The 15,249-nt window shown below is 42.3% G+C and overlaps 1 protein-coding gene across 1 annotated transcript in view; it reads right to left on the bottom strand.

Annotated features, from left to right (window-relative positions):
* The window catches only part of LOC115105515 (polypeptide N-acetylgalactosaminyltransferase 10-like), a 124,676-nt gene that overhangs the window by 73,610 nt on the left and 35,817 nt on the right, over window positions 1-15,249 (bottom strand). The window contains exons 2-3 of the mRNA XM_029627642.2: window positions 13,049-13,154; window positions 12,525-12,663 (exon numbers count right to left, since the gene is read on the bottom strand). Of these exons, the coding sequence (XP_029483502.1) occupies window positions 12,525-12,663; window positions 13,049-13,154 (245 nt within the window). The remainder of the gene's footprint in view (window positions 1-12,524; window positions 12,664-13,048; window positions 13,155-15,249) is intronic.

The following is a 15,249-nucleotide window of genomic DNA, read 5'->3' as shown; positions in this document are numbered from 1 at the left end:
GCCCGGAGCACACGTCTGGCCCCGCAGCCTTGTGTATGTTGACCTGTTTAAAGGTCTTACTCACGTAGGCTACGGAGAGCGTGACCACACAGTCGTCCGGAACAGCTGATGCCCTCATGCATGTCTCAGTGCTGCTTGCCTCAAAGCGAGCATAGAAGTGATTTAGCTCGTCTGGTAGGCTCGTGTCACTGGGCAGCTCGTGGCTGTGCTTCCTTTTTAAGTCTAATAGTTTGCAAGCCCTGCCACATAAGACGAGCATCGGAGCCGGTGTAGTATGATTCAATCATAGACCTGTATTGACACTTTGCCTGTTTGATGGTTCGTCGTAGGGCATAGCAGGATTTCTTGTAAGCTTCCGGGTTAGAGTTCTGGTTGGGGTATGTACGTACAGTCACTGTGGGGACGACGTCCTCGATGCACTTATTGATAAAGCCAATGACTGATGTGGTGTACTCCTAAACGCCATCATAAGAATAAAGGCACAATTGGTTGGGCACCCATAAAACTGCTGCCATTTCTTCCGGCACCATTTTATATTTACATAACGTGTGTAAAACCATTCATGCAACATTATTAAAAAGTGACCGGTGTTAAATGACTATGTACATAAGGCAGCAGAATTTAAGGTGCAGGGTCGAGTACCGGGTGGTAGCCGGCTAGTAACAGTGACTAAGGTTCAGGGCATAGTACTGGGGGTACAAGAGTACAAGTGGTGACTGTTTAACATTGATGGCCTGGAGATAAACAGTATCTCAGTCTTTTGGTCCCAACTTTTGATGCACCTGTACCATCTTTGCCTTCTAGATGGTAGCGGGGTAAACAGGCCATGGCTCGGGTGGCTGAGTTTCTTGATGATCTTCTTGGCCTTCCTGTGACACCGGGTGCTGTAGATGTCCTTGAGGACAGGCAGTGTGCCCCCGGTGATGCACTGGGCTGACTGTACCAACCTCTGGAGAGCCCTGTGGTTGTGATGTTGCAATTGCCATACCAGGCATTGATACAGCCCGACAGGATGCGCTCAATGGTGCATCTGTAGAAGTCAGAGGGTCTTAGGGGCCTAGCAGAATTTCTTTAGCCTCCTGCGATTGAAGAGGTGTGTTTGGATCTTCTTCGCCACACTGTTTGTCTGAAGGGACCCTTTCAGGTGTTCGGTGATGTGCACGCCGAGGAACTTGAAGCTTTTGACCCTCTCCACTGCGGCCCAGTCGATGTGGACGTGCACTCTGAGGTCCACAATTAGCTCCTTCGTTTTTTTTACTTTGAGGGAGAGGTTACTTTTCTGGCACCACTCAGTTAGGGCTCTCACCTCCTCCCTGTAGGCTCATTGTTGTTGGTAATCAGGCCTAACACGACTGTGTCAGAAAACTTGACGATTGAATTGGAGACGTGCGTGAACAGGGAATTCAGGACGAGGCTGAGCATGTGTTTTTGCCTACCTTCACAACTTGGGGTCGGCCCGTCAGGAAGTCCAGGACCCGGTTGCACAGGGAGGGGTTCACACCCTGGGCCCCGAGCTCAAAGGGGATGAGCTTGAAGGGCACTATGGTGTTGAAGGCTGATCTGTAGTCAATGAACAGCATTCTGACATAGGTATTTCTCGTCCAGGTGGTATAGGGTAGTGTAATGGCAATTGCATCATTCCTGGATCTGTTGGGGCGGTATGCGAATTGAGGGGGTCTAGGGTGTCGAGTAATGTGGATGTGATATGGTCCTTAACCATCCTCTCAAATCACTTCATGACGACAAAAGTGAGTGCTATGGGGAGAGTCATTTAGTTACCATTGCCATCTTAGGTACAGCAACAATGGTGGAAATATTGAAGCAAGTGGGGACAACAGACTGGGATATGGAGAGATTGAATATGTAGGTAAAAACTCCAGCCAGCTGGTCTGCACATGCTCTGAGGACGCGGCTTGGGATGCTGTCTGGGCCAGAAGCCTTACTATGGTTAACATGCTTAAATGACATCCCTCACGTCAGCCACGGAGAATGAGAGCACACAGTTCCTGGTAAGCGTCAGGGGCCTATGTCAGTGGCTTGATGTTATTTTCCATGAAGCAGGCATAAAATATGGTTATACCTTTTTCAGTAGTGAGGCGTCGTGTCCACAACATGGCTGGCTTTATAATCTGTGATTGTCTTGAGTCCCTGCCACATGTCTCGTATCTGAGCCATTGAATTTCGACTCCACTTTGTTCCTGTATTGTTGTTTTGCCTCAGATTGCATTACGGAAGTAAGGCATAGCTGGTCTGTTTGTACACGTCCATGTTCCTAATAGTTTGCACTTCCAGTTTTGCGCGAATGCTGCCATCTATCCACAGCTTTTGGTTTGGATACGTTCTAAATCATCACTGTGGGACCATCTTCTATGCACTTCCTGATGAACCCAGTCAATGAGTCCGTGTATGTCAATTCTATTCTCAGAGGAGACCCAGAACATTTCCCAATTCAATTGATCAGACCAACGTTGAACCACAGGTGATTCCCGTTTTAAGTTTCTGCCTATAGGTGGGGAGGATCAGAATGGAGGTGTGATCCGGTTTGCCGAAGGGAGGGCGGGGAGTGCCATGTAGCCACCCCGGAAGAGAGTAGCAATGATCCACGCTGCTGTGATGTGCGTGTAGAACAAGAAATGTGTTGGCAGAATATTGGTAGATTTGCTTTATTTTTATGTTTGGAAAAATAAAGTTTCCAAAGTAAACGGCCTATTTCTCATGACCAGATGCTAGAATATGCATATAATTGACAGATTAGGATAGAAAACTCGAAAGTTTCCAAAACTGTAAACATATTGTCTGTGAGTATAACAGAACTGATATTGCAGGCGAAAGCCTGAGGATAATCCAATCAGGAAGGGCCTCTTATTTTGTAACTTCTCTGTTCCTATGCGTGCCTGTCCTTCATTTAAAGGGATATCAACCAGATTCCTTTTTCTGCGGCTTCCCTAAGGTGTAAGTCTTTAGACATAGTTTCAGGCTTTTATTTTGAAAAATGAGCGTGAAGGATCACAGTGCGTAAGTGGATAGGTGGGGGCTCTCAGAGTGAGTTGGTGCACAATTGAGTAAAACGGCCATTGTTCCTCCCGCTGTTGTGGAGAAAGCTACACACTGTTGATATATTATTGAATATATACTGTATTTTAAAAACTACCTGAAGAATGATTATAAAAAACGTTTGACATGTTTCTGTGGACATTATGAAGACTATTTGGAATTTCCGTCTGCGTTGTTGTGACCGCTCTTTCCTGTGGATTTCTGAACATAACGCAACAAACATCGGTATTTTGGGTATAAAAATTATCTAAATGGAACAAAAGGAACATTTGCTGTGTAACTGGGAGTCTCGTGAGTGAAAACATCTGAAGATCAAAGGTAAACGGTTAATTTGATTGCTTTTCTGATTTTTGTGAACAAGCTTCCTGATGCTAAGTGTACATAATGCTATGCTGGGCTATCGATAAACTTACAAACGCGGTGATTGCTTTCGCTGTAAAGCATCATTTCAAAATCTGAGATGACAGTGTGATTAACAAAAGGCTAAGCTGTGTTTCAAAATATTGCACTTGTGATTTCATTAATATTTTCATTATTTGACTGTTGCGCTATGCTATTCAGCGTTGCTGATGACAATTATCCCGGATCCGGGATGGGTGGTTCAGAGAGGTTAACCTGTTGCGTCGAGCAATCCCGTATCCGGGAGCGTAATTATAGCCTCAAGCTCATTACCATAACTATTCATGAAAATCGCAAATGAAATGAAATAAATAGATTGGCTCACAAGCTTAGCCTTTTGTTAACAACACTGCCATCTCAGATTTTTAAAATATGCTTTTCAACCATAGCTACACAAGCATTTGTGTAAGAGTATTGATAGCTAGCATAGCATTAAGCCTAGCATTCAGCAGGCAACATTTTCACAAAAACAAGAAAAGCATTCAAATAAAATAATTTACCTTTGAAGAACTTAGGATGTTTTCAATGAGGAGACTCAGTTAGATAGCAAATGTTCATTTTTTCCAAAAAGATTATTTGTGTAGGAGAAATCGCTCCGTTTTGTTCATCACGTTTGGCTAAGAAAAAAAAACGAAAATTCAGTCATTACAACGCTGAACTTTTTTCCAAATTAACTCCATAATATCGACAGAAACATGGCAAACGTTGTTTAGAATCAATCTTCAAGGTGTTTTTCACATATCTATTCGATGATAAGTCATTCGTGGCAGTTTGGTTTCTCCTCTGAAGCAAATGGTAAAATGCACGCAGCTGGAGATTACGCAATAATTGCAACGGAGGACACCAACCGGAGCACCTGGTAAATGTAGTCTCTTATGGTCAATCTTCCAATGATATGCCTACAAATACGTTACAATGCTGCAGACACCTTGGGGAAATGACAGAAAGTGTAGGCTCATTCCTTGCGCATTCACAGCCATATAAGGAGACATTGGAACAAAGCGCATTCAAAATCTGGGGCATTTCCTGTTTGAAATTTCATCTTGGTTTCGCCTGTAGCATCAGTTCTGTGGCACTCACAGATAATATCTTTGCAGATTTGGAAACGTCAGAGTGTTTTCTTTCCAAAGCTGTCAATTATATGCATAGTCGAGCATCTTTTCGTGACAAAATATCTTGTTTAAAACGGGAACGTTTTTTTATCCATAAATTAAAAGAGCGCCCCCTATATCCAAGAAGTTAAAGTCCTCAGCTACAATAAATGCAGCCTCAGGATACACGGTTTAGAGAGTTAGCCCATAGTCCAGTGTAGTTCCTTGAGACCTGTCGGTGTGTCAGTTTAGGGGGGTAATGTACACAGCAGTGATGATGCCTGAAGAAAATTATCTCGATAGTTAAGTTGGTCTGCATTTGATGGTGAGGTATTCCAGATCAGGAGAACAAAAGGACTTGAGTTCCTGTACTTTAACACAAACCCACCATGAGTTGTTAATCATGAAACAAACCCCTTCACCTTTCTTTTTCCAGGAGAGTTCTTTCTTCCTGTACACGCGATGGACGGAGAACCCATCTGGCCAAACGGACGGGGATAATAGATTTCGGCAAAGGCCATGATAGCGTAAAACAGAGTTTTACAGTCCCTGAGGTCTCTCTGAAAGGAGATCCTCAACCTAAATGAATCTACTTTATTATCCAGGGACTGAACGTCAGCGAGTAATATTTGGAAACGGTGGATGGTATACACGACGCCTGAGTCTGACTAGGGCTCCACTTCTTCCTCTTCTCCGGCATCTGTGTTTTAGTGCAGATGAATAGTGCTGTAGTGGGAAGTTAAAACAAAAAGTATCCAGGTCAAGAAAGTTTAATTTCTGGCGAGTGACTGCCAATCTAATATTGAAGTTATTTTTCGGCTGTAGATAAGTTTTTGTTTTTTACGTTTGGTGAGGCTGCCTTCAGGCCTGCTTGAGGATCTGAGGGTCTCAGAAACTGTAGACATTTTTAAGAAAAAGCTTAACACCATTTTAGCCATGGTTTTACTAAGTGTGACTTTAGTCATACTATCTATTTAATTTGTTCCATTCTACAGTGAACTAAAATATAAAATGCAATCATTTCTAAAGTTTTACTGAGTTACAGTTCATAAGGAAATCAGTCAATTGAAATAAATTCATTAGGCCCTAATCTATGTAGTTCACATGACTGGGAATACAGATCTGCATCCGTTGGTCACAGATAACTTTTTTTTTAAAGGTAGGGCCGTGGATAGGGCTGTGGCAGTCACGTGATATGATAATATGGTCACCCTTCAGACTATTGATTTAATCACGTCTTTACATATACATGTGTGAAATTAGTTTTGATTTAGAATGGACCATTATCATGCACCAGTCAGAATAGGGGCAGGGGGAAAAAAAATAAGGGTCTTCTATGCACTTAAATACCAAATGGAGGACGCATTTCCCGTGGTTCATTTTCATGCCAGCAAGGCAGGCTACACTCCTGTTGTAAAGAACAGAAATGTGCTTAATATTAGGAAAGTTGAGAAATAAATAGTAGGCCTAGCCTACAGAAAGCTGATGGCATCTATTATAAAAAGGAGGATTCCATCACTGTTTTTTCATGCAATTGCATAGCCTATAGAAATGTTGCGCAACATGAGCTCTCAAATGTTTGATTAGATTTTCAATTACATTTGCAATGATGTCAGAGTGATTACAGGGTCAATGGAGTGCTGCGTACCAGGCATTTAGCACGTTGTGTAGGCTACTGATGACCATCAGCAGCATCAGAGCTTGGAGAAGTCTAATTAAACAGTCATGTGGAATTTGACTGCCATCATGACTCGCTGGTGTGGTGGTAATATGGTCACCGTAACAGCCCTAGGTGTGGATCAGAAAACCAGTCAGTATCTGGTGTGACCACCATTTGCTTCATGCAGCGCAACATCTCCTTCGCATAGAGTTGATCAGGCTGTTGATTGTGGTCTGTGGAAGGTTGTCCCACTCCTCTTCAATAGCTGTGCGAAGTTGCTGGTAATTGGCAATAACTGGAACATGCGCTTATACACGTAGATGCAGAGCATCCCAAACATGTTCAATGGGTTACATTTCTTGTGAGTATTGTTGGATTCCACATTTTGAACATTGATAAAGATATGATAGATCAGACGCATAGTATAGTAAAAGAGACTGGGTCTCTGTAGAAAGACAGATAGCTGTGGAATGTGTTGGGGGACGGGAGCAGAGCACCGTGTTGATACAGGAAAGACACATGGACATTGTGGAATAGATGAAGGAGGGGATGAGGTCAGGAAGTGAGGACAGGTCACCTGAAGAGAGTAATAAGTGTTTGGTATCTTGTTACTCTTTTCCTGTTAAACCATAAGATGTAAGGATTGAGAGAAGGAGGAGTGTCTTAAGTGGGAGACTTATATATATATATATATATACACAGTGGGGCAAAAAAGTATTGTCAGCCACCAATTGTGCAAGTTTTCCCACTTAAAAAGATGAAAGGCCTGTAATTTTCATCATAGGTACACTTCAATTATGACAGACAAAATGAGGGGGGAAAAAAAATCACATTGTAGGATTTTTAATGAATTTATTTGCAAATTATGGTGGAAAATAAGTATTTGGTCACCTACAAACAAGCAAGATATCTGGCTCTCACAGACCTGTAACTTCTTTAAGAGGCTCCTCTGTCCTCCACGCGATACCTGTATTAATGGCACCTGTTTGAACTTGTTATCAGTATAAAAGATACCTGTCCACAACCTCAAACAGTCACACTCCAAACTCCACTATGGCCAAGACCAAAGAGCTGCCAAAGGACACCAGAAACAAAATTGTAGACCTGCACCAGGCTGGGAAGACTGAATCTGCAATAGGTAAGCAGCTTGGTTTGAAGAAATCAACTGTGGGAGCAATTATTAGGAAATGGAAGATATACAAGACCACTGATAATCTCCCTCGATCTGTGGCTCCAAGCAAGATCTCACCCCGTGGGGTCAAAATGATCACAAGAACGGTGAGCAAAAATCCCAGAACCACACGGTGGGACCTAGTGAATGACCTGCAGAGAGCTGGGACCAAAGTAACAAAGCCTACCATCAGTAACACACTATGCCGCCAGGGACTCAAATCCTGCAGTGTCAGACGTGTCCCCCTGTTTAAGCCAGTACATGTCCAGGCCCGTCTGAAGGTTGCTAGAGAGCATTTGGATGATCCAGAAGAAGATTGGGAGAATGTCATAAGGTCTAATGAAACCAATATATAACTTTTTGGTAAAAACTCAACTCGTCGTGTTTGGAGGACAAAGAATGCTGAGTTGCATCCAAAGAACACCATACCTACTGTGAAGCATGGGGATGGAAACATCATGCTTTGGGGCTGTTTTTCTGCAAAGGGACCAGGACGACTGATCCGTGTAAAGGAAAGAATGAATGGGGCCATGTATTGTGAGATTTTGAGTGAAAACCTTCTTCCATCAGGAAGGGCATTGAGGATGAAACGTGGCTGGGTCTTTCAGCATGACAATGATCCCAAACACACCACCCGGGCAACGAAGGAGTGGCTTCGTAAGAAGCATTTCAAGGTCCTGGAGTGGCCTAGCCAGTCTCCAGATCTCAACCCCATAGAAAATCTTTTGAGGGAGTTGAAAGTCCGTGTTGCCCAGCAACAGCCCCAAAACATCACTGCTCTAGAGGAGATCTGCATGGAGGAATGGGCCAAAATACCAGCAACAGTGTGTGAAAACCCTGTTTAGACTTACAGAAAACATTTGACCTCTGTCATTGCCAACAAAGGGTATATAACAAAGTATTGAGATAAACTTTTGTTATTGACCAAATACTTATTTTCCACCATAATTTGCAAATAAATTCATTAGAAATCCTACAATGTGATTTTCTGGATTTTTGTTTTCAAATTCTCTGTCATAGTTGAAGTGTACCTATGATGAAAATTACAGGCCTCTCATCTTTTTAAGGGAGAACTTGCACAATTGGTGGCTGACTAAATACTTTTTTGCCCCACTGTGTGTGTGTGTGTGTGTGTGTGTGTGTGTGTGTGTGTGTGTGTGTGTGTGTATGTATGTATGTATGTATGTATGTATATATATATATATATATACATACATACACATACACACACACACACACACACACAGTGGGGCAAAAAAGTATTTAGTCAGCCACCAATTGTGCAAGTAAACGTTCAGTATATATTTATTTTTGTATTTTTATACAATAGCCTCTCATGTACTATTGTTTTACAATTTTAAGTGGTTTCTTAATTTTATTCTTGTCCATTTATAGCAAAGTGTGCTTTCTCAAATTGTATTATTTTATTTGCTAAGCACTTTGAAATAAAGTTTGATTTGATTTAAGATCACAATGAATAACATTATATGGACAAATGGGAACTGATCCTAGATCAGCACTCCTACTCAGATGCTTTATGACAGACTTTAGTATTATCATGTAGGCCTATTATTCATGACCCATAATTGTCACTGGACACCATGATACACAGCAAGTATATTGCGATATTATATAATATGATTACTACTGTATATTGAAGTAATCATTGCAGATAATGAAAGTGCTTTGATGGGGCAGAATAAGCACCGCCAGTCTCTGGTTCATGAGTGGAATGAGTGCTAGAGCAGAGGACAAGCCCAAATCTAATTTGTTGTAAAACAGAGACAACTGAGATAGACTTGTGTTGCTCAAACCAATTTCCAACCCACCCACATTTCCTGGCATTGTATTACACCCTGTGGAATTATGTGGCTTCCTTCATTGGAATTCTGTCGCAGCGCAAACATCAACAAATCGAATGTGTCAAGATCAGATATCCGCTCCACGCCTCTGGCGGTGACAACATGCCAATCACCAAGCGAGTGTGGGCCTCCAGGGCAGACAGGGCCACCGATTGGGTATTGGCGAGCAGATGTGGCCAGCTGATTGGTCTAACTGACACAGAACGACAGGGACTGTGACAGTTGGGTGTCACTTCAGCCGTTGGAAGGCCAAGCTTCTGCCACAGCCTCATCATCCCTCACTTTTTCACGTAGACAGAAAGAGCTGAGAGAGAGAGAGAGAGATTGAGAAAAAGAGAAAGCAATTACTCCCTAACCAGACTACACAGGCTCCTTAGCAGGGCTACAAAGGATTGAGAGGGGGAGTAGAAGAGGGGGAAAAAATGACAAATATATATTTGTAAAAAAAAGTAAAAGTGAGATGCCAGCCACAAAGCACAAAGAGCCCGGAAGAGTGACAGCGAAGGCGGGCCGGCAATAAGCTGCCGCTTCATTACACTTTATTAAGCAAATTAGGCAGATCAGAGGGAGTTAAGGGACCCATGTGGCCAACCTGTGATTCCCATAGCTGTAGGAACATCAACGGGCTGCTCCAAGGGAGACTGCTAGAGCACTGAATAGCAACAGCCTGTTCCTCAGAGGCTCTATTCACTGAAAAAAGGCTCAGGGAAATGTACCCAGAGGAAACCACAAGGCCCTGGATACTAAGACCCAGACAACACACACCCTGGAACAGCTTATAGGGAACATGCTATTCTCTACTGGCAGTGACAATTCATTATACAGTGCATTCGGAAAGTATTCCGACCTCTGGCCTTCCACATTTTGGTACATTACAGCCTTATTCTAAAATTGATTCAATATTTTTTATCCTCATCCATCAACACACAATACCCCATAATTACAATCTGAAAAACAGCTTTTTAGAAAATGTATGAAAAACAAAAACCTTATTTACAGAAGTATTGAGACCCTTTGCTTTGAGACTCAAAATTGAGCTGAGGCGCATCCTGTTTCCATTGATCATCCTTGAGATGTTTCTACAACTAGGAGTCCACCTGTGTTACATTCAATTGATTGGATATGATTTGGAAAGGCACACACCTGTCTATATAAGGTCCCACAGTTGGCAGCGCATGTCAGAGCAAAAACCAAGCCATCAAGTCGAAAGAATTGTCCGTAAAGCTACGAGACAGGATTGTGTCGAGGCATTGAAGGTCCCCAAGAAAACAGTGGCCTCATTCTGAAATGGAAGAAGTTTGAACTCTGGCCTGAATGCCAAGCGTCACGTCTGGAGGAAACATGGTACCATCCCTACAGTGAAGCATGGTGGTGGCAGCACCATGCTATGGGGATGTTTTTATAGCTAAGGATATGGACAAAAATCAGGCATTTGATTGCAAATATGCAGAGGGAGTCGTAAAGAGAACACAGAAGGCCGTTGTATAACGGATTACATCTTCAAACTAAGAGTAACCATGGCATCCGTGACAGAGGGAGAAGCGTTCATCCATGTATACAGGTTAGTCTAGCTAGCAACATTTTCAGATATTATATGTTTCCAATTTTGTCAGCAAATTGTTTTCATTGCAAGTTTAAGTGTGCTGTTAGCTAGCTAAAGTTGTGTACAATCTGTGTAGTAATATTATTCGTATCTCAGAGCCATATGCATGGCTTGTTATAGCCTAATGTTAGCTAGCTAACACATTGAATCTAGTTGGTTAGCTACCTGCAGATTCATGCTAGGTAGTAACAGCATGAGTTGGGATTATGGGTCATTGTTTAGCTAGCTACATGTCTTAAAAGACTCCACTATGCAAGGTACCATTTCACTGTACTATGTACACCTTTGTCCTGTGCATGTGACAAATACACTTCGATTTTATTTGATGTAATGTGTGTTTAACAGAGACAGTAATGTGAATTAAAACATGACCTGCACCAAAGTCAAATTATGTTATAACGTTAGGCCAACAAGAAAGTGTCAAAGTTCTAAAAATCTCCAGTAGAATGCCCTGCTTTTATTTTGTCACACTCACAACCGTAAACTATTTCCTATAATTAGCTTGCCATTGACTTGTAATCTTGATGCATGTTTATTTTCCTGTAATAATGAATACAAATTAGCACAAGTTAAGACGTTGTTAACTATATGTTGTGGTCATTATTTGAACTGGCTAGCCAGCTAGCTTAACATTAGCTAGAAATGAACCAAAAATGTTTTAGAAAGTTGCTTTTAGTTGCCTGGGTTGCTAGATTGACATATACTAAAAACATTTTCCAACAGATGGGTTTATTTATGCTATTTTGGACCACCAGGCTTCTGACGTCATGTGTGTGAATCATTACAAAGATAGGTGCAGCTAAGGCTTAAGTGTGGGTGAACATGTTGAATGGACAAAGAGCTCTCCAGTACATGTACCAAAATAATCAATGCCATTTTCTCAAACATGGGGTTACAAGTTTATCAACTCTAAAAGCAGAATTACTTTCCCATTGTTCCTCAACTGTAATGTATGATATACAATTTTCTAGCCACAAGTCTCTACTTCTATCCCAAGAAAAAACACAATTTCTAATTTTGCCACATAAAACCGAATCGAGCCGGTCGGTCACAATTGATTCCCCATTGAAAACATAGCTGGGGAATAGAAGGTCAGAGTATTGGTTAGGGTTTTGTAATTGTCCTCATAGACATAGAACAGGGAAAGGAAAGAGCAGAGAACGAGGAATCGAAGATTGGATTCCTGCTGAATTGTTAAGGTAAATGCAACTCAAGGTCCCAATTGACAGCTCCTGTCTGTGTAAAGGACATGAAGAGAAAAGTGACAGAGTTTGGAGAGAAGAGAGTAAGTAGGGAAGAGGTGAAGAGTCCGACAAGTATGTCCTCTGGGAAAAACTGTGTTCATATGTCAGAGACATACAAAATACTGGGAAAACTGGTCTAAGAGGATTCATGGCACCGACCCAACAGCGATTTGAAAGAAAGCTAAAAACATGATTAAAGCTAAAGCATAGTACCCTTTCACTCATTGGCTTATAAGGAAAGTAGCTACATCTTCAAATAGGAATGAAATACAAATTACACCAAGCCATTAGGAGATAAACACCTTACACATAATGCTCATAGTTATTTTGCTTATGCATCATCAGGAGAATGTGAAACAACTGTGACTAAACTATACTCATCTTTAGGGAGGAATGTGTGAGTTGACAAGTGGGGTAATAAAAAGCGAAAATACACTCACTTTGGGTGCCGGATGTCTGCGACAGAGCGATTGAGGGAGATCCTATCGCTGACGTAGATGTTGAACCCATTCTCCCTGTAGGCCTGGTCTACCCGGTCAGCGTCGGTCAGCGGAAAAGGCTTCCCCTGCTCGCCGTTACCTACACACACACACACCGAGAGAACAGACAAGAGTGCAACGATGCTGTTTGAGGAAGACTAGGAACAGAATGCCTTGCGCCAACCATCTGCTTTTCTCTGACAGACCGTGAAAGTACCTGGACTTAATGTCAGGTAAAATATCGTCGGTATGAAGTACAGTACCTGCTGAATGAACCACAAGGAACTTGGAAATGTCTTGCAGTCTGTCGAGCACATCAATTTTAATGGTTTTGTGATACAATCACACTGTTTTCGAAAAAGCTCATGTTCCTACACACGTGTCTTGTGAGGAATCATTTGTTATCGTAGTATATTAGTTGTGGGCTTCAGACCTCAAACTAAAAAGTGAATATGGGGGAGGGACATCCTGAAGTTCTGTCCTACCAGAGCGAGTAGCGTCTCTCCTAATTGCATCGTAGTCGTGCCAGTCTTTCCTTCGCATGCCGTCCCGCCCCAGCTGGGCATTATTCCGGGGCCTGACGTTCAATCCCTGCCAAAACACACAGCAACAGGGAGTCACACATCAGGACATACGCACAGAGGGTAAATTGCACACACACACATACCGACACATGGGAACAAAGGGTCGCACATCAAGACATCTAAGAAACCAGCAACCCTTCTGCTAGAGCCCGTCAGGCTTGATGCTAAAGTAGCTAACATTCTCACATTCTGAAAGCATACCAGAAACAACCAGATAATGAAAAACAGTTGTCCATTATCCAACTGCAGAGAACCTGGCAAAAAAAATAAAAAATACATTTAGTCTACTGATTGTCAATATTAGGGCTGGGAATTGACATTCCAAACATGCCCACTACATACAGTGCATTTGCAAAATGTATTCAGACCCCTTCACTTTTTATTATGTCTAAAATTGAATACATTGACACTCAATCTACACACAATATCCCATAATAACAAACCAGAAAAAGGTTGACATTTTTGCAAATGTATTACAAATAAAAAATTTAAATAAACAGAAATAGCTTATTTACATTAGTCAGGCTATTTGCTATGCGACTCAAAATTTAACAGTTGACAGTGCATGTCAGAGCAAAAACGAAGCTATGAGGTCGAAGGAATTGTCCGTAGAGCTCAGAGACAGGATTGTATCGAGGCACAGATCTGGGGAAGGGTACCAAAATATTTCTGCAGCATTAAAAGGTCCCCAAGAACTCAGTGGCCTCCATCATTCTTAAAATGGAAGTGTGGAACCACCAAGACTCTTCCTAGAGCTGGCCGCCTAGGCCGAACTAAGCAATTGTGGGAGAAAGGCCTTGGTCAGGAAGGTGACCAAGAATCCGATGGTCACTCTGACAGAGCCCCAGAGTTCCCCTGTGGAGATGAGAGAACCTTCCAGAAGGACAACCATCTTTGCAGAACTCCACCAATCAGGTCTTTATGAGTGGCCAGACGGAAGCCACTCATCAATAAAAGGCACACGACAAACCGCTTGGAGCTTGCCAAAATGCACCTAAGACTCTCAGACAATGAGAAACAAGATTCTCAGGTCTGATGAAACCAAGAATGAACTCTTTGGCCTTTATGCAAAGTGACATGTCTGGAGGAAACATGCACCTCTCATCACCTGGCTAATACCATCACTACGGTGAAGCATGGGTGGCAGCCTCATGCCGTGCGGATGTTTATCAGCGGCAGGGACTGGGAGACTAGTAAAGATCAACGGAAAGATGAACGGAGCAAAATACAGAGAGATCCTTGATGAAAACCTGCTCCAGAGTGCTCAGAAACTCAGACTGGGGTGAAGGTTCACCTTCCAACAGGACAACGACCCTAAGCACTATGGTAGCAATTCTATAAGACGAGAGAAACTGCAAATACTTTTAAAAACGATTATAAAGATTTGCAAAAATTGATTATCAACCATCCACTCAACACTGCATAGTTGAAAGCTCAACGAAGTGTCGGTTCTCAGCTTTTATAGAGAAGCACATCCTTTTTGTATACGTGGCAGTCAGCAGATAGTGTGTAGAAGGCAATTAGTTGGCTGTGCAGATTTAAGAAAGCATGAGGTTTCATGTGATTTTCCACAACAGCCAAGACAACACAGGAGTGGCTTCGGGACAAGTCTCTGAATGTCCTTGAGTGGCCCAGCCAGAGCCCGGACTTGAACTCGAGCGGACATCTCTGGAGATAACTTAAAATAGTTGTGCAGTGTGGTGGAGGAATCAGAATTAGTTGGGTAACATAGATAAATAAGATGTTTTATTGATCTAATATGCTTATGTGAGATACTTGTCATTAGAATGTATCCTTTTGGACTATAGTGTTGGCAGTTGCACTTTTTTCTAAGCTGGGGATCAGTCATTTGGGGCCCAGAGAGGGGATAGGTCAGGCTTGTCTTTTACATGTCTCTGGTGCTATGCAGAATATCAGAAAGGGAAGAGGACAGGATGGAACATTGTCTTCATATGTGAATGTATCTGTTAAACCATGTGAAGGGATGGCGTGATTAAGTGGGGAACCAATTAATTGACTCCACAATGTCTGTGCACAAGTCACTCCCCTCAGTAAGCTTGTCCAGGAGTGGGGAGAAAGGGGAGTATATAGAGTTGACAATT

Source organism: Oncorhynchus nerka, linkage group LG22 (assembly GCF_034236695.1).
Source record: "Oncorhynchus nerka isolate Pitt River linkage group LG22, Oner_Uvic_2.0, whole genome shotgun sequence".
Lineage (NCBI taxonomy): Eukaryota > Metazoa > Chordata > Actinopteri > Salmoniformes > Salmonidae > Oncorhynchus > Oncorhynchus nerka.
This window is presented reverse-complemented; position numbering and strand designations above follow the sequence as displayed.